Source organism: Leptodactylus fuscus, chromosome 2 (genome assembly GCF_031893055.1).
Source record: "Leptodactylus fuscus isolate aLepFus1 chromosome 2, aLepFus1.hap2, whole genome shotgun sequence".
Taxonomy (NCBI): Eukaryota; Metazoa; Chordata; class Amphibia; order Anura; family Leptodactylidae; genus Leptodactylus; species Leptodactylus fuscus.
This window is the reverse complement of record NC_134266.1, coordinates 141,331,849-141,351,342: the sequence shown is the minus strand read 5'-3', so window position 1 is coordinate 141,351,342 and position 19,494 is coordinate 141,331,849. Positions and strand designations below refer to the sequence as shown.

The 19,494-nt window shown below is 40.5% G+C and overlaps 1 protein-coding gene across 5 annotated transcripts in view; it reads left to right on the top strand.

Moving 5' to 3' along the window:
• Positions 1–19,494, top strand: part of BCAS3 (BCAS3 microtubule associated cell migration factor) — an 849,167-nt gene that overhangs the window by 211,612 nt on the left and 618,061 nt on the right. For all 5 annotated transcript variants that reach the window (XM_075264762.1, XM_075264764.1, XM_075264760.1 and 2 more), the window contains exon 12: positions 18,725–18,895. In XM_075264762.1, the coding sequence (XP_075120863.1) occupies positions 18,725–18,895 (171 nt within the window). The remainder of the gene's footprint in view (positions 1–18,724; positions 18,896–19,494) is intronic.

Sequence of the window (19,494 nt, the reverse complement as noted above, 5' to 3'; positions counted from 1 at the left end):
CACACAGGACTGTGAAATTCACGGTCGTGTGTACAGGCCCATAGAAAAGAATAGGTCAGTGTGCTATCCGTGAAATACACAGACCACGGCCACGGTTATGTACAAGGGGCCTTAGTGCTAGGTTTCGGTAGAATCCCATCCACTATATAGTGAATGTAAAACCACAGCATTTGCCCCGGCCTTATGGAGCAGTCACTGAATTTCAGTTGTGCTGAAATCTGGAGATTGAGTGGACCATTGCAACCCCTTGATTCTTTTGGTTTTCAGCAACCCTGTTGTAGATTTGCTGGTATACTTTGGCTTTAGTGGTTGGATAGATGGCCCCATATTTGACTCTAGAATATCTTAGGATGAACACAAGGTGCCCAGGTCCTGTGACTGCAAGACAATCCAAAATCATCATACCTACATCATTATGTTATATGGTTTGTATAAGGTCTTTTATTCTGATAAAATGTTTTACTTTCTCACCAAACATAGTGTGCATTGTGGCCAAATATCTCCAGTTTGATTTTGTCTGTCCAAAGGACATGTATCCAGAATTATTATGTTTTGTTCAGAATCAACTTTGCAAACTTAAGATGGAGCAACTCCCATTTTATTTATTTATTTTTCTTTTTGCTATTAATATATCAAACTTCATTTTAACAAAAAATCCTTACTAAAGAATGCTGGACTTCAAAGTATATGGAAATTGCCTTGTAACCCTTCCCAGATTGATGAGCAGAAACTGTTAATACTCTAAAATCATTGCTAATGTCTTTCCACATTAGCATTGTGTTAACATATGCCTGAATGCACCAGGCAACAGCAAACTGCCAAAACCTCTGTAGATGTGGTCAGATTTGCGATTGACCGGTTTTTAAGACCTCATAAGGACCAGATTTTTTTTTTTATTATTGTGTCCTGATACATAAAACAATAGAATTCAAAGGGGATATACTTTTTCAAAATACTGTAGGTAACCCCTTTAAATCTGTCATTCCTCATACCATACCTGCTAAATGTAGCATTATTGAAATTGTTATTGCTAGCTATAATGCGAACAGAAAGGAAACAGAATCATAGCTAGTACAGCTTCACAAGCGACAAGTGATCTGCTTTTGAACTTCATGCAGAATAGTAAACTATTCTAAACGTTTTAGAGAGCTTTGTAACAGTGTCTAGTAGGCCTGGTTTGCATTACATGAATCTCTTGTTTGACCTTACTATCCCATAAGATACAAAGAGGGGGGAATTCTACTTGGAAATACATGAAAGAAGTAAGAAGGAACGTCTAGAAAGGTTATTTGGCTCCCGAGAGACGACCTGTTTGACATTTGACAAATTTTATTTCTTTACCACAAAAAAAGAGTATGTCTTAATTTTAGTTAGTGAGCTTTACGCTGACTACACATGTTGGTTTAATGATATCCATCCTTTCTGCATGTGAGATGTTATAGACGTGGATATTAACAATCTGGGGGACTGCGAAAACTGAGAAAACTTTAATATACAGGTTCTGTAAAGATAGAAGAACACATTTGTTTGTACACTTGCAATTTTTCAAGTTTGCTATAAACTAGCTATACATTTTCCAGTAGTAGTACAATGGCACATTTATGACTATCATATTTATTACTATATTAGACATTGGACCTACAAGGGTTGTAACATTTGTCCAGACGTATAGAATGTGCTGTGTGCATGTGTGTGGATGTGGATGTACATACACTGAGGTGACAGTGTCAGACGTGTCAAGAAGTTGCAAATTTATTTCCATATCATGGCCAACTACAATGTGTAAGTCATATAATTCCTTGTATTAGAAGAGCTACTACAAAATCTACTGTAACCGAACAGAATGCAGAATGTGAGGATTGACTTAAAAATAGAATACGCAATGTACTGTCTGGCAACAAATAATGAACACACGTTCTCTTGTCACCTAATAATGGCTGAGATGCCGCCACTGTCTTTAACCCTGAGGTGGTAAATTGATTTAGCCAAGCTGCATCTGTTTTCTCCTGTTACCTGATAACTCCTTAATGAGTCTTAACAGCTTATGTGAGCACGGAGCCATTAGCACTAATGGAGGGGGAGGACAGTTGAAATGGCATGGGAAAGGCTAAAGATTACCAGTCGAGTTTTTGCAAATAATATAGACTGCACATGGGAATAGCTTATAATGATCTTGTCTTGATATTGTGTGCTAATGGGGCAGGTTAAGTCTCCACCCTGGCCACATTGAATATGATTGTGGTTTTAACCCATGCACATTCCTGTTCAAACAGAGCATTTGCAGGAGCAGGTTCCTAACACTGAGGCCAGGCAGTAAAATGTACTGTCAGCACACAAATAATGATACTGATGATTTACATAACAGATTTAGATGAAATATTTACTTTTAATATTGTCCTTATCAACATATTAATAATATAATAATCATACTTCAAATCGTGGATGCAACCTGTGATACCCTTCTGTGCAGCTCTAAACCATAGGGTCACATATATCATAATCTTTCTCACTGCTGCTCACATGTATTTTTCATCTCAGAAAGAGGAGTAATGGCATGTGGCAAGAGATAGGTAAGTGGTAATGGTGCACTTTCTGGCCACCTTAGGTGTCCCCTTACTATAATAGAATGGGGGGTCTCCTGTGTTGTACTCCAGCAAAGAGTAGTTGAGAGTATTGACCATGTATGTGCCTGGCTATTTTAATAGAAATGGTGAAACACTTGACTGTGTCAGCAACTGAAATAGAACTGCAATGAAGATAGTTTTAGCCATGAATTATTTCATTCTGCAGTTTGAAAAATGAAAAAAGGTCCCCCACACCCCCAGTAGGTAGGAGTCCTGGAAGTGGAACTAGTACCTAGTGAATATTTATGGCATCAGAAATTTAGACATGTGCTAGAAGCTTTAAAGGGGTTTTGCCACAAATTACATTTATCCTCTGTCTGTAGTGTCAGATTGTTCCTGGTCTGACAGCTGAGAATGAGGACCCAAATTTCCCCTTAATTCTCCATGTGAATGGTGCACATGGTTGCCAGTACTCCATTCACGTAATTAGGGCTGCGAGACGTCTCTGCCCCAGCAGCCCCATAGCAATGAATGGAATGTTGGCAACCATGTGCACCGGTGCTACATTCACGTGGAGCATTTAGGGGGAATTTTAGGATTCTGTTCTCCTGATCATTGATGGTCTCAGCAGATGGACCCCCTGCATCCTGACAATTATCCTATATCCTGTGCACATCACCAGTCAGCTGTTTGAGACTGCTGATGGGCCTGGTATTATACGGTTTATGGAGCCAGAATCAGAGGGTTCTGTACATTGTACTGAGTCTGTGTGACGTTACTGCAGCTCAGCAAGCATACGCTTAGAGGGGAGCTGAGCTACAGTAATGTAGCATGGGCACAATACAATATAAGGAGACAAACATCTGATTGGTGTGGGGTCAGGTACCTGCTCTCACCAGTCAGATATTGATATCCTGAGGACAAGCCATCAAAAAGGAACTCAGAAAATCCCTTTAATATAAAAACACACATAACAGCAATCTATTATCCATCTGTAGGACACAGATTTTACTGAATGTTAGATGAGGGATATTTCATGTAATAAACTCGAGTGAACTTGTAGCAGATATTATGTTAGAGTAGAAACCTTTTTATTCTTTAATGGAGATGCAATATACTGTTCTATATTCTGTAAAACATCCTGGTGTGGATACTAGTCTTTTTTTGGTAGAAATTATCAGGTATCTACATGGATCCCATTCTTTTGCAGGCTAAAATCATTGTTTATATAGCAGCTTTGGTTTAGGTGCCAAAAGGTCACTAAGGCAGACAGAAAACACAAACCAGACCAGTGTATTCATCAAATATGCCAGTCCCTCATTTATAATCTTACCTCTTTTTACCTTTTTTTCTGCTTTTATTTGTGCTGTCTGTCAAGTCTATTTTCCTATTAAAAACTGAACAGGCTGAATTTGACTTTAGAGCCATCCATTGCTTGGATCAGTGATGGTCATTAAGGTATTGAAGGCCAATTTGTTTCTATAGTACAGTATATTTTAATGACAACTAATATTCAGATATTTTCTTGATAGTTACGTTTTTAATGGCTAACTAATAATGATGACAGATTACAACGTTTCGGAACTCTTGGCTCCTTTCTCAAGTAAATTTATTTGAGAAAAGTTAATTTACTTGAGAAAGGATCCAAGAGTTCCGAAAGCTTGTAATCTGTCATCATCATTAGTTAGCCATTAAAAACGTATCAACTACTGAAGACTATCAAGTTTTTTTTTTTTTTTAATATTTCCTACCCACTGGCAAACACGGTACGAGAACAAACATTTTCCAGATATTTTCTGAAACAGTTATTGCCCATTATTTAGGTACCAAGCATATTTTAATGTTATTAGGGGGTCTTGTGACCCCAGTTTGCAGGTTGAAAAAGGTTATCAACAGGTGCTATATCTATTAAAATCAAAGTAGTGTTGGCCTTTTCACCCTTTCCTTAACTCCCGAAGACCTCTCTGTTGGCTGTGTATTGAATCAGTGAATATATTAGTGTATATATATATATATAGAGAGAGAGAGAGAGAGAGAGAGAGAGAGAGAGAGAGTGTGTGTGTGTGTGTGTGTGTGTGTGTGTCAGTTTGGAGCTGCTAGTGTTTGTCGTTTAATAAAATTGGCAGAGTATCATGGCTTTTGACTCTCTCTTCTGCTATGTGAGTTATGGGTCAGAAGGTGGCCGTTGTTTTAGATTTACTTTCCTTGACATTGAATGTCCCATGTTTCAAACCCCAATATAGTAAGGGCCCCTAATTGCAGGCCCTTCATACAGTAAAGGCCCCTGTCACATGCCCATACAATAAGGCCCTTACTTAGGGCCTGTAAAAGGGTCCTTTACTGTTTGGGGGCCTGTAACTGGGCGATAAAGGAGCATTATAAAGTGTGAGAGGATCAGTAAATGGGGCATTGTACTGTGTGGAGGCTAGTAAAAGGGTAGTAAAAACTTTCTATGGACCCTGTCTATCCTAGGTGCACCCCTGGTTAGGGATATCAGGCACAATCACTACATACACAAAAGTTAACCTGGTCAAATAAGGAAATAACAACTGAGTTTCATAGTATCGAAGGTTCTGGCATTCCTGCTCGTATCCATTGGCAATTGATCAAGACAACAGAATGTTACCAACATAGTTAGTGAAAATCTTTAAAACTCTGCAAAAATTTTAATTAATTATATTTGCAAAAATGTTTCACTTTTAATTGTCTACAGATTGTGGGGAAGGTAACTCGGTAATGACAGAGACACAAAAATTGTAGCAAACAGGTTTTTCATTTTGAGGTAAGCATATGCCTGAATAGCTTTTAAAGGAATCCTATCATACAAACACATTTTTTTCTTAGTAACATGTCGGAATAGCTTTAAGAAAGGCTATTCGTCTCCTACCTTTCGTTGTCTTCTCTGTGCTACCGTTCCGTAGGAATCCCGGTTCTTGTCGGTATGCAAATTAGTTCTCGTGGCCTGTGGAAATGCGCAGTCTGCTCTGCCCGAGGCCTAGAAGTCTGAAACCTGACCCAGAAGAAGAGGATGAAGAGGACTTTCCTGACGAAGATGGAGGCAGCACTGGAGTGTTCTCTCAAAGCATTGGAGCCCCCAGTGCTGCGAGTGAACTAATTTGCATATTGACAAGAACCAGGATTCCTATGGAACGGCGGCGCGGAGAAGACAATGAAAGGTAGGAGACGAATAGCCTTTCTTAAGGCTATTCCAACGTGTTACTAAGAAAAAAATGTGTTTGTATGATAGGATCCTTTTAAAAAGTCTATTCAGGTGCTGCCTCCAGTTCTTCCAAAGACCCCCCAGTTTTTATAAAAAACAGGTAAATGTTATATGCAAATGAATCTCACCGAGAACCCTAGGTGTTCCCCAGGGCCAGTGAGCACCCCCATATCATACCTCTGAAACACTCCGTCATTGCTTGTACTCCATATGATCTCCTCCCCAGACATCCTGTACCGCCTATATACTTGCTGTAGTCTCATTGCGGGCGGTTGAAATCCCGTGCATGCGCAGTAACGCTCTGCTCTGAGTGGTCATGTTATCTATCAGGGGCAGGGAACTGTAGGAACTGCTGTGTTCTAGAGCTCTGCAGTTTAGGTTAGGAGGCTGCATTCCTCCAGCCCCCCCCCCCCCCCCAAAAAAAAAAAAAAAATGCTGTTAAAACTTCCCCCAAAGGTCTATTACGACCTTAGGGTGCATTCACATGGAGTAACGTGCCGCGTTACCTGGCATGTATACGCCGTGTGAGATTTTGCGGGCCATATACACTCCCATTGATTTCAATGGGAGCGTGGATCGTAAATGCCACGTTATTTTGCAGCCGTCATTTTGCGGCCGCAAAATAACGCGGCTTTTACGTTCCACGCTCCCCTTGAAATCAATGGGAGTGTATACGGCCCGCAAAATCTCACACGGCGAACACGTGCCAGGTCATGCGGCACGTTACTCCGTGTGAATGCACCCTTATGGTGAGCGCAATTTAAATAAATTAATAAAAAGGCAAATAAAAAATAAAAGTTAAAGTTTTTTTTAAAAAAAAACACCAATACTTTACCCGCAGTACAGGTTCTAACACTATAAATTACAAAAAATTACTGTAATGGAGAGGGAAAACGATTTTAAATACGGTAGCTTAATTCTATTACAGAAAAAATCATGAAACATGCAGAAACGTATTTGATATCAGTTCATAGTGAGTGTCAACTTTTCAGTACAAATAGAAAGCATTAAGATGGTTTATTAACTTGTTTAGCACAGGGACAATTTAACCACAGATCTGCATTTCCAAGAAGTGAGAAATTGATGCCAGTTCCAGACACAGATTAATGGTAAGAAATCTATGTGTTATTGCCTTTGGCATATCAGCTCTGAGAAAAGCACCTGAAGTGGAAGGAAGTGTTCATTAATTTGATATATAATGCATTTCTCTATACCTTGGTTTTGTACCTCTATAAGCATTGAATGGGAAACAAACATATGTCATTTATTTCTCACATTAGTGCTGTAATATATTGTAAGCGTCATCTAGGACCATGGCAGTCTACAGTGTTATAAGTATCAGTACACATACAATATAATGTTTTATTATCAAGTGTATAGCAGATTTAGTGATTTGGTTGGCTCTGATCTTTTTTTGTCAGGCTTCATTATGTAACCTAATATAACTATAGACTGTTTTATACAGGAATAATAACTACACAGAATCTTTTTTACAAGGAAGATGCTCTGAGAATGGGATAATAATGAGTTAACTAGGCTTCCTGACTTTATGTTGCCGTCAATACAAAGTGGCGCCGAATGCTGTTGGCCCTTCTGAGGCTTTCCTGACAACACACTAACAGACTTTGTGCAAGTCGTTTCCTATGAATTATTAAAACAAACGTTTGGCTGCTAATTGATGAACACTAATGTGTTTTCTAATCACTGCAGTTTGAGTTTTTAGCACTAAACAAAACAGTTACGATTGATCTGTGGCTTGGTCCTGGTTGCAGACGCCTGCAATCTCGGCCTTGCTCTTAAATGTTCATAGACGCCATGTAGCCCCAGGTCACATGGGATTGCGGGTCTGTCCTCTTCCTTTTCTTCCTTCTCCAAATTTAGTTACTTTGACTCTGAAGTCATTGGTAATTTAAGCCAATTCAGCTGTTATCCTTACTTGAAATTGTCATCTTTTAAGTATCCTGTTAAGACACATACAATTGGCAATGTTTTTTATTCCTTTTTTTTTTTTTTCGGTTGCTGACCGTTATGCATTCCAATTCTTTTCTGCATATTCTTATAAAAGCATTACTGCTGTATAGATTATTTCCTTCATTTCAATGTTCTTTATATATTTACCGTATTTTTCGGACTATAAGACGCACTAAGGTTTTAGAGGAGGAAAATAGGGAAAAAAAATTTTTAAGGAAAAAAAAATTGGTGAAATATTTAATAACCTAATAATATAATATTTCACCAATGTAAATAGAACCGGGGGCTTTCGGACACAGGGATACCAAATGTGTATGTGTTTCACAGTAATGTTTTTGTTTTACATGTATTCTAGGGATATGGGGGTGATTTGAACATATCTATCTAATCTATCTATCTATCTATCTATCTATCTATCTATCTATCTATCTCTGTCTGTCTGTGTCTGTCTGTCTGTCTATCTATCTATTCAATCTATCTATCTATTCTATCTATCTATCTATCTATTCTATCTATCTATCTATCTATCTATCTATCTATCTATCTATCTATTCTATCTATCTATCTAATCTCATCCATGGATGGAAAGAGACACCCTGCAGTGGTGTGAAGGAGGTGTGGTTTTCTAAGCAAACTTGAAACCACGCCTCTTTCACCCGTCTGGCTCGTCCCTCCTTCACTGCCTCTCAGATCTGGCTCCTGCAATGATGCCACACAGGCAGGGAAGTAGGGGCGGGCCAGACGGGTGAAGGAGGCGTGGTTTCAAGCTTGCTGAGAAAACCACGCCTCCTCCTCCCGTTTGGCCCGCCCCTCCTTCCCTGCCTGTGTGGCTTCATTGCCAGAGCCAGATCTGAGAGGCAGTGAAGGAGGGGCGGGCCAGATGGGAGAAGGAGGCGTGGTTTTCTCGGCAAGCTTGAAACCACGCTTCCTTCACCCGTCTGGCCCGCCCTTACTTCCCTGCCTCTCATATCTCGCTCCTGCAAACACGCGACACAGACAGGGAAGGAGGGGCAGAGCAGGCAGGCACAGCACCGCTCTCCTTTTGATTCTCATAGACAGGACACAGACGCTGCACACGCTGCATTCGGACTATAAGACGCACACACATTTTCCTCCCATATTGGGAGGAAAAAAAGTGCGTCTTATAGTCCGAAAAATACGGTAATATTTGTACTTCATTAGACCCATATACAAGAATGCATTACATAACCAAGAGAATATAATTTTCAATTTTCTTATTAAAACAAGTCAATGCAACAATTAAAAGGGAAATTATACTTTCATGTTTTAAATGGGTTGTCTTATGATAGGAACCCTTATCCACATGTTCTATTCAGAAACATTATATTATTTTCTTAAAACCATCATTAAGCTCTGCACAAGCAGCATCCATTCTGACTCTCCACAACTTCCCCAAGTAATGTTAGTTGGATGGATTTTGGCTAATCCCATACACACATTGCAGAAAAATATCTGCAACGGACATGATGCGATTTATAAAAACGCTTATGTTTCTAAATCACAGTATGTCAATTATACCCACTGAAATGCTGGCTTTTTCTGTATAGGTATAATTGAAAAAACATGGAAAAAATGTGATGCATTTCCACCGCGTTGTTTCTCCCAGTGGTCACTTGCCACGTGGGGCCCTAGCCTAAAGGCATTTTCCCTCTAATGACACTTATTACCTATACAGGGGACTTTCCTTGTCAGATTGCTGGGGCTCTGACCGCTGGCAAGGCAAAAAGGTTTGTGAGTAGGAAAATCCTTTAAAGGGGCTCTATCATTGACAAAATGTGTTTTTAGCTAATCATGTAGCCCTCAGGGCAACTGAGCTTATGAGCGCAGTTCGATTGGGCAGTTCTCCACAAGAAAATGGCGCTTGGGCATGCACAGTAGTGCTCAGAACAAAGAGTTACTGCGCATGCACGGTATTTGAAGCACAGGAACGAAACTACAGAGGATTGAGGCAGTTACAGCAAGTATGGAGGATGAGGTCATAACTGAGTATAAGCCACGGAGGGGTGTGAAAAACTGGGGGGAAGGGGTCTTTTTAAAGGCTATTCAGGTATATGATTAGCTCAAAACACTTTTTGTCAATGATAGATTCCCTTTAAATATTACAAATGATGGGGGGTATATGATTATCTAGAAAAATACATGGCATATTGCTGCATAATGTAGTGTAACAATAAGTAATGATTATATCTACAGTACACTGCACAGAACCTCTCGGATACAGTTAACTAGGTGGTTCAAACATGATGTGAACAGAGCCTAATAGTGGTAAACATTCAAGCCAATTATGAAAGCTAGCAGCTATCATATTAGTTTAAAATTGAGTGTTTGTGTTAGAGACCTACAGGCACCTAAGGCTCCTACTAAAGTTTTGTTTAGATGTTAGTTGGAGCACAGATATTATGTTAACATTGTAACCCCTTGCACTACTGGTTTCTGAGTTTGTATCTGAACCAAATGCATTTACATATGTTGAGGGACATTTGCTAAGCAACATAAGTCAGAATTTTGGAGCAATTTGCACCAAAAATGTGCTCCACAGATTTTTTCTAACTTTCTGGACTAAAGCAGCATCAGACACTTTAATAGACCAGTTTGAGACTAAGGCCCCACATAGCGTGCCACAGCGGAGACATATCACCGTTTTTCCAACAGCACTTTTCACAGAAAGTCCGCAGAAGTTTCTTTTGCAAACTTTTTGCTTCCATTATTCCATAGGTATAATTGATATACTACGATTTGCAAAAATGCAAGCTTTTTTCAAATAGAATCATTTCCGCTATGGATTTTTTTTTTGTATTGTGTGGATGAGGTTAGCCAGAATGATCAGTTGGCATCCTAATGGGGTTCACGCCGGAGTGTGTACATGTGTGTTTGAGATGTTGTAGGAAAATTAGATTGTTAACAGGGAGTGATGTCCGTGTTGATAAACACTATACTGTGGTTTGGAATATTTTTTGCTATAAGCAAAAGGAAAAGTTCTCATCCTAGCAAAATAAAGCTGTTATTTTTCACAGAATGAAAATTGCTTTCTGATCCATTCAGATTATGATTGAATCCAGTGGATCTTACCTTTTATGACCATTGTGAACATTCTCCTATAGGTGTGAGTCTTGGGGTAATATCATAAGGGCACATACTGTAGTTCGGTAACTACCAAATCATTGTAATCTAAACAGGTAATTTGATCCCCTGAATTCTTGGTAATGAAGAGTATTGTCAGTGAGGAGGCTATGTACAAAGCTCAAGTTAAAATGGTAGATCATAAAAGGGGTGTCCAGGACTCTTTTTCAAGAGTGTCAGGGAAGGTGAAATAAATTTAAAAAAAAAAACAAAAAAAAAAAACCTTAAACATACTCACCTGTCTCTGGTGTCTCCCACCACAGTCTGGCTCTGCTGCTCTTGGGGCTTTCTTCTGACGGAAGCCCTGACTTCACGTGACCACTTAGACAATGTGTTCCATTCCTTAGGCCGCTCATTGCCTCAGTGGAACTTCTGCAAACTCAAGATCCCGAAGCAGCAGAGCCTCGGAGAGGTTTGTATGTGTTGTTGGATTTTTGTTTCACCTTCCCTGGCCCCTTGCAAAAAAACGCTTATTTTGACGACAAAAAGAAAAAACTAAAACTGAACCATTAGGAGCTGTTATGTATGAGTGTTTTCAGTGGCATTCTATTTTTTTTTTCAATCATACAAAAGTTTAGGCTCCAGCTCTTATTATTACCTATAAAACCTTTTATTTTTTTTATAGCTAAAGTTATGGGTCTTTGAGAGGTCACTTCACAGATATTAGCAAGTGATGAAATGATGTGATAAAGCGTGGAAGCATACTATATAAATCATTGCTTGTGAGAGGTTCCACAAGCTCTAATGTATAGCTTCAATTGACAAATATGAAATAAAAGCAAGAGAATTTTATTGCTTTGCTTGTGTTGAATGACTGCAGTGGTGGTTAATGACAGCTACTTGTATGAAGTAGGTTGATAAGGAGATAGTGTTTCTTTATGCAAAGTTCATTAATGACATACTGGGGCAGATTTATCATGAGGGAACATTGAAAAGGCAGTTTGTGCTTCATTAGTTTGCGCCAAACTTATTAACCCCTTCCCGACATGCGCCGTAATAGTACGGCGCGTGTCGGGTCTGTAACTATGGCGACCGCCCGGGAGCCGGGCGGCCGTCATAGCCGCCGGGTGTCTACTGCTTCAAGCAGTAGACAACCGGCTCTAATGCCTCCGATCTGTCCCCGGACCGATCGGAGGCATTAACCCCTCCGGCGCTGCTGTCAAAGGCGCCGGAGGCGCCATTTTCCCGGCGGCGCATGGGCGCCGCCATTTTGGCAGGGATCGCCGGCTCCTGGAGCATGATCCAGGGCCGACCCCCCGTTGCCATGACAGCCGGGAGCCTTGTTAAAGGCTCCCAGCCGGTCTGCAAATTCTCTCTTTTGCAGGCTGGTCTATGCAGCCTGCAAAAGAGATGATGCTTTTTTGCAATGCATTGCAATGCATTAGCATTGTAATGCATTGCATTAGTGATCAGACCCCCTGGGGTTCAACACCCCTAGGGGGTCTAATAAATGCAAAAAAAAAATAAAAAAAAGTAAAAAAAAATATAAAAAAATATAAAAAGTATTAAAAGTTCAAATCACCCCCTTTCCCTAGAACAGATATAAAAGTAGTTAAAAACTGTGAAACATATACATGTTAGGTATCCCCGCGTCCGAAATCGCCCGCTCTACAAATCTATACAAATATTTTTCCTGTTCGGTAAACGCCGTAGCAGGAAAAATAGTCAAAAGTTACAAACCGCCGTTTTTTCACTGTTTTAATTCTGATAAAAATTTGAATAAAAAGTGATCAAAGCAATAACATTTCCCGAAAATGGTAGAACTAAAAAGTACACCCGGCCCCGCAAAAAAAGACGCCCTATGCATCCCCGTACACCTATGTATAAAAAAGTTACGGCCGTCGGAATATGGCGACTTTTAGAAAAAAAATTTTTTAACACCGCTTTGGAATTTTTTTTAGGGGTCAAAATGTAAATAAAACCATATAAATTTGGTATCCCTGGAACCGTACCAAAACACAGAATATAGGGAACATGTCATTTTGGCTGCACAGTGAACGCCGTAAAACCAAAGCCCGTAAGAAAGACGCAGAAATGCATTTTTTCTTCAAATCCACCCCATTCTGAATTTTTTTCCTGCTTCCCAGTACATTATATAGAATAATTAATGGTGGCATCATGAAGAAAAAATTGTCCCGCAAAAATTAAGACATCATATGACTCTGGGAGCGGAGAAATAAAAAAGTTATGGGGTTTAGAAGGAGGGGAGTCAAAAACGAAAAACGAAAATCAAAAAATGCCATCGGCGGGAAGGGGTTAAATACTGCACAATTTATTAATAATTTTTTGATACTTTTTTTTTATTTTTCGTTACTGTCCTGCGATATCACTACACTTTCTATTCCACCACATTCTGAAGTGAGACTGTAACAATTGTTGTGACTTTAAAAAAAACAACAACCTAAAAACAGTGTAAAGTGTATTTGATAAATGTGGCATACATCAGCTGAACTGAGTAAGGGCTCGTTCACATCAGCGTTGTGAACTCCGTTCTGCAGGTTTCCGTTTCCTGCCTAAAACAGAGGCAGGATACGGAAACCTGCAGGAGTCTCTCTCACTCATTCATTTGAATGGGTGAGAGAGATGTGCGGCGGTGAGCGTTTTATGCTCTCCGCCGCGAAACCGGTTTTTATAATCCGGACACAGAGTCGGACATGCAGTACTCTGTGTCCGGATAAAAAAATCCGGTTTTGCGGCGGAGAGCATAAAACGCTCACCGCCGCTCACGGCCGGACCCGGTCTGTGCTTTGCGTCTTCTGGCATGCAGAAGACGGAAAGCACAGAACGGAAAGAAGAATGCAGGTGTGAACCTAGCGTAACCATGACCAGTATTATATCTACTTTTTAAAAGTGTAGTGAGCAGAATACAAAATGCAAAAAGTACAGATTGGTGAGATGTTGGACACTAAATTTCCTGTGTGGATCAATAAAGTATTCTGTTCTGTTCTATTCTATTCTAAAATGTTTGTGCCAGCAAGCTCAAAAAATTACATTTCCCTTGAAAAACCCCTGCATGGAAGACTTTTTTTTTTCCCTCTGCTTTCAGTTTTTAAACAGTGGATACTCGACAGACCCCGTTAACTGAAAAGTCCCCCATACAGGGCTTTTTTCTTAGCTGATTTTCAGTGGTCTTTGTGATGGAATCTTAAACGGAGATTCTGACGCAGATGTGAACCCAGCCTGAGACAGTATGTTAACCTTAATTATCTTTACAGATTCATGTCTTTATTTATCTCATTAAGACAGTGTGATTAGTATTTGCAGATTATAGGACAACTGTTACGTCCTCATCTGTTCGAGCTCCTGTGCCGTCCTCTGGCCTTATTGTACTGCGCAGGAGGCATGTCTGCTCATGATTACCTGCTCCCAGTCTCTTGTCATTCTGTGTTGGCACTGTTAGGGTTAACCTTTGTGAGCTTGTGATTGACAGCTTATCTGCCAATCAAACCTAGGGCGGGTTCTGGACCACCTTAAATTGGCCATAGCTTTGCTATTATATTGTGTTTTCTGACCTCTGCTTTTTTTACTTCTATTTTGGATTTTGATTTGCTATTTTTTCTGTCTGGTTTGACCTTTGGCTTACTGATTCCTCTTCTGTGTTGTATTGTGTCGTCTTGCCCTGTTCTGTGTATCACTTATCTAGAGTACACTCGAAAAAAACACAAATTCACACCGAGCAGTCCAATGATAGTGTAGCAATTTTTGGTGACAGTTTGGTATATAGAAAAGAGGTAGTGCATAAACCAAATGATCTCTCACCTGTTTGGGTTGTGACAAGGACGTTCACAACCAACGTGTAGAGTTTTTGCCACACCAGGCAGACAAAGCTTTGGCTTACTGATTCCTCTTCTGTGGTGTTTTGTGTCGTATTGCCCTGTTCTGTGTATCACTTATCTAGAGTAGGGTTTGTCGTTCAGTCGTCCCTGTCATTAGATCAGTTGGGCAAATAGGTAGACCAGGGGTGGGCCTGGGTTTAGGGCTCACTGTCTCTGTCTTCCCTTCCCCTAGCAGCTGTTATTGAGAATTACCTTCGGGCAATTTTAACAACAACATTTCGATCTAGGGGTGATCTACTCAGGTCTGATCTTTTATTTAAGCATGGAGAGGCATGTAAGCTATGCAGCATGAAGCAGGATAAGAATTGTGGTGGTTTATATACTGTAGAGACACATTAAGCACCTGAGATGTCATGTAATTACAAAATCAGACTAACAATTATCCTTCCTCCCTGAGCCCTATCCTCTAAATCACACTGTAGGGGTTCCCATCACCAGTCATTTTTTATCATTTTACTGCTACCTGAAGTCTACTGCTGTATGAGCATGTATTGCAGCTCACAATACCCTAGTTCTGGAGTCAGCAATCACTGGCACGTGTGGCATATTTTGCTGGCACAGCAACCAGCACAGGACCTGTATGATTTAAATGAGGGAGAGTCCTTTTAGTTCTCTGCTAAAAATGAGGTCTAGGATGCTCCCATTGTTTTGCTGCTCTCTCTACCCTTCAGTGACCCCAGGAGGCGGAGCTCACAGCACAAGGACCTTGCTTGCTACACTGATCAGCTCCTGCTCTCTGCATCCTGCAAAGGAGAATTAGGAGGAGGAGAGTTCCGTTCAGCAACGTGAAAGTAAAAAAAACAGGTGTATGGTGTGGTTACCATTCCTGTTAATGTCAGGCATTTGGGGTTATTAATTTAGTTTTAGTAACTCCATGTGCCTCACATTAATAGTAATTAACCCCATCATGTCCTTCACATTAATCCCTGTGTGCTTCACATAAGGGTTACTAATATGTGAGAAACATACTTAGGGAAATACTAATAAAGGACTTCAATAATGAAGATGCTTAATGATTCCCTCCATGTCTCTCACATATCAGTAACTCTTATGTAAAGCACACAGGGGTTCATGTGAGGGACATGATGAGGTTAATTGCTATTAAAGAGGACCTTTCATGTCCTCATGAAAGTGTGGTTTTATATACTGCTAGAAAGCCAAGAGAGCGCTGAATTCAGCTCACTGTTGGTTTTCCCGGTATGTGCCCCAGGGATGGAGAGAAATTAACAGCACTAAAATCTCCCCACCGTCAGAAGGGTGCTCCTTACCACCCAGCGTCATCAAGGAACTCGTCCTTAGACTTGTACTGGTGGGTCTTATCTCTTTCTGCATTTGTAGTCCTGTCAGTTAATTTTAATGTATAGGTCAGTGAAAACCACCTCAGTCACACACTCAGTACCCAGATGTGGCTATAGACAAATACAGTCCCCGGGCGCCAGTGTTTTCACTTTTAGGGTACCGTATTTTCCGGACTATAAGGCGCACATAAAATACTTTGATTTCCTCAGAAATCGAAAGTGCGCCTTATAGTCCGGTGCGCCTTATATAAGGCTTGAAGCGGCGGCACGCGAGGAGTTAAGCGGCGGCCGCCGGCAAAGTCTCCATGCTGCTTCCATACATTGCAATGGGAGCGCGCTATTCAAATAGTATTCGTTCATCTCTAACTATTTGAATAGCGCGCTCTCATTGTAATGTATGGAAGCGGCATGCAGACTTTGCCGGCGGCCGCTGCTTAAAGGGATTCTACTAGAGATGAGCGAGTACTGTTCGGATCAGCCGATCCGAACAGTACTCGCTCAACTCTAGATTCTACCATTAAAAGAACTTCTTCCCCCTGACCACGTCGGAATAGCCTTAAAAAGGCTATTCGTCTCTTACCTTTTCAATAGCCAGCGCCGCCTTCTCCCTGAGCTGTTTTCGCGCCTTCCGTGTCCCCGTCTGTGTTGTCTTCGTTGGGCCTCATGGATGACGCATGCGCAGTCGGCTCTGGCTGTGAGAGCCTGTTAGAGCCGACTGCGCATGCGTCATCCATGAGGCCCAAAGAAGACAGAGACGGAGCTGCGGAAGAAGGCGGGTAGGAGACAAATAGCCTTTTAAGGCTATTCCGACGTGATCAAGAAGGAAGAAGTTCTTTTAATGGTAGAATCCCTTTAACTCCTCACATGCCGAGCGCTTCCATTCATTTCAATGGAAGCGTGCCATTGAAATGAATAGAAGCGGCTGGCACGCGGGGGGTTAAGCTTTCAATCACATATAAGGCGCATCGGACAGCGCTGCGCCTTATAGTTCGGTGCGCCTTATAGTCCGGTGCGCCTTATATATGAACCTAGGCAGGACTATAAGGCGCTCATGGGTAATGCGCCTTATAGTCCGGTGCGCCTTATAGTCCGCAAAATACGGTAAGTGTGACACCCATTAATTCCTGGCTGTGGTTTTGCTGTTACTGCAGCACCTGGAATTAAATGTGGCTGAAATTAATCCACGTATCAACAGCCGGGGAATGTGTCACCACCCAACAGGTGTTACCTCACTCTGCTCCCAGTCGCATGTATTTACCACTAATTGCAAGTTACACATGTACTTACATTACTTCTAATGGAAAACTACAGGTGTATCTAGGCAAATAGCGGTAAAAGCATGTGGCTGGGAGCACAGTATGGCAGCACCCCTATGCTGTGGTTTATGCTATATGACTTTAGTGTAGGGGGTTGCCAGCCTTACAAATATTGCGTGGCACTCCAAAGACCTCATCTTTGATTTTTTAATTTAAATTGGCACATGGAACAAAAAAGGTTGCCTACCCATGCTCTAGTTCAAGACCAAAGCCAGGCAGCAGGCTACTGACACGGCCCAAGGATAATCAAAGGCAAGGGTTAATCAGCAAGGTACTACAGAAAAAAATTATATTGGTGACATTTTAGGAATTTGTGAAGTGTCAGGTAAAGTTTGCATGTAGTTGTTTTATGGTCACCATACTAATACTAATGGTATGGGTTGGGAAAAGGAAAGTTAGCATAGGACCGTAATTAATATTAGAATAAGAATAGATATAATAATGTTGTTTATATTATGCAAATAAAACTGCAATAACATTTATTCCTGATGTTAAGGTATGCCCGAATGTTGGATGTCCATTTTGTACAGAAGCTCCATTTTGTATTCAGTTTAGCAATATTCCTATAATCTGTATGTACTTTGAGTAATTGAAACGTGTACATATTGTGCCAAAAAATTATATGATTTCTTAGGCTGGTTTTACACAACCGTAGTTTAAGACCGGTTGAGGGTTTTCAATTGCGGACCATTTGCGGACACATTATATTCAATGCGGCCTCTTACACCACCGGATATTTTATCCGTGGTGTGCCGGGCCGCAACCGAGGTCTGCACTTTATAGAACAAGTCCGTATGGGCGAGTGCGGCAGTTTACGGGCATCTGCGGAGTCTATGTAGATGATCAGCAACTAGCAACTTGCGGACCGTAAAAGCATTACAGTCGTGTAAGACCAGCCTTAGGTGGAATGTCTCCTGACGAAACAATGATAAACTTTGTGTATGAGATTTGATAGTTCGCGACCATATCCCCTTTTCTAACAATATACACATAAGATTGCTTTTAGTAAACAGAGAAGTGTTTTGATGCACAATTTCATAGACTTGTGTGTTACCTTCTTTTCGATATACCATACAAACTAATATTAATGAAAACCGCAGATGAATAAACAGTCTCACCGGCAGAAGAGACATTGGATTATGCCCTAGCATTTGTTAATATTTTTTAAGCTGAATATCTCGCCAAAAGTTCTCAAATTGAGTTGTTATGTTGGTTATACATACTTCATAGGCACTGGCTTGGGTGTAGCCACTCAAACGTCAATGTATTTATTTTCCTTTTGATAAACCAAATTAAGTGAATTTTAATTGCATAAAGTATATTTAGCTAACATAGGTGATAGTAATTATGGTTGTGTTTTTCTTTTTTACTACTACAGACTCTAAAGACAGGACTTACAATGGTTGGAAAAGTTGTTACCCAGCTTACTGGTACACTGCCTGCAGGTTCTTCAGATGAAGACCTATCAATACATAGCAACACCAGGCGTAGTCCTCTTGTTCCAGGAGTTATTACTATGATTGACACAGAAACTGTTGCTGAAGGACAGGTAATTTTATCTTTGAAATTGTTATCTTGTAGTCACACATGAAAACTGTATTATTGTTGTTGAGCAGGAATTGTTGCTACTTCATAGCTGGATGGTATCATTTTTAAGTAGACCAAGTGGTTAACAGAAAAGGATGCAACATTTTATTACTAAGTGCACACCACAATTAACAGAAAATGAATTATTTAGAAGATGAATGAGGCTCAACACAATGTTCAGAGTGGGAAGAAAATCATTAAAGGGAAAGGCCAGTTGTTAGAGCCCAAGGCAGGATCAATTATGCAGATTCATGACCTCAACATATGGTCTTGAACCAATAACTTGCATATGTACTTTGTGCACTTTATTTCTAGAAGTCCATTGATCACGTGTGCTCTACACTAATAGTATTAGTCTCCACTTTAGATTCTATACTTTCTAACATCTGTCGGAAGAACATAACATTTCTATAATAAAGTGGTGTTCTGACACCTTTCTATCATGCCTGCAGAGGATTAAAATAATAAACTCTGAATATTAACCTCACTGTTTGGCTGAGGATCCAGCAGAGCGTCTATATTTGGGTACCTGATGTTCTTAACCTTTGGCCTGCATGTGAG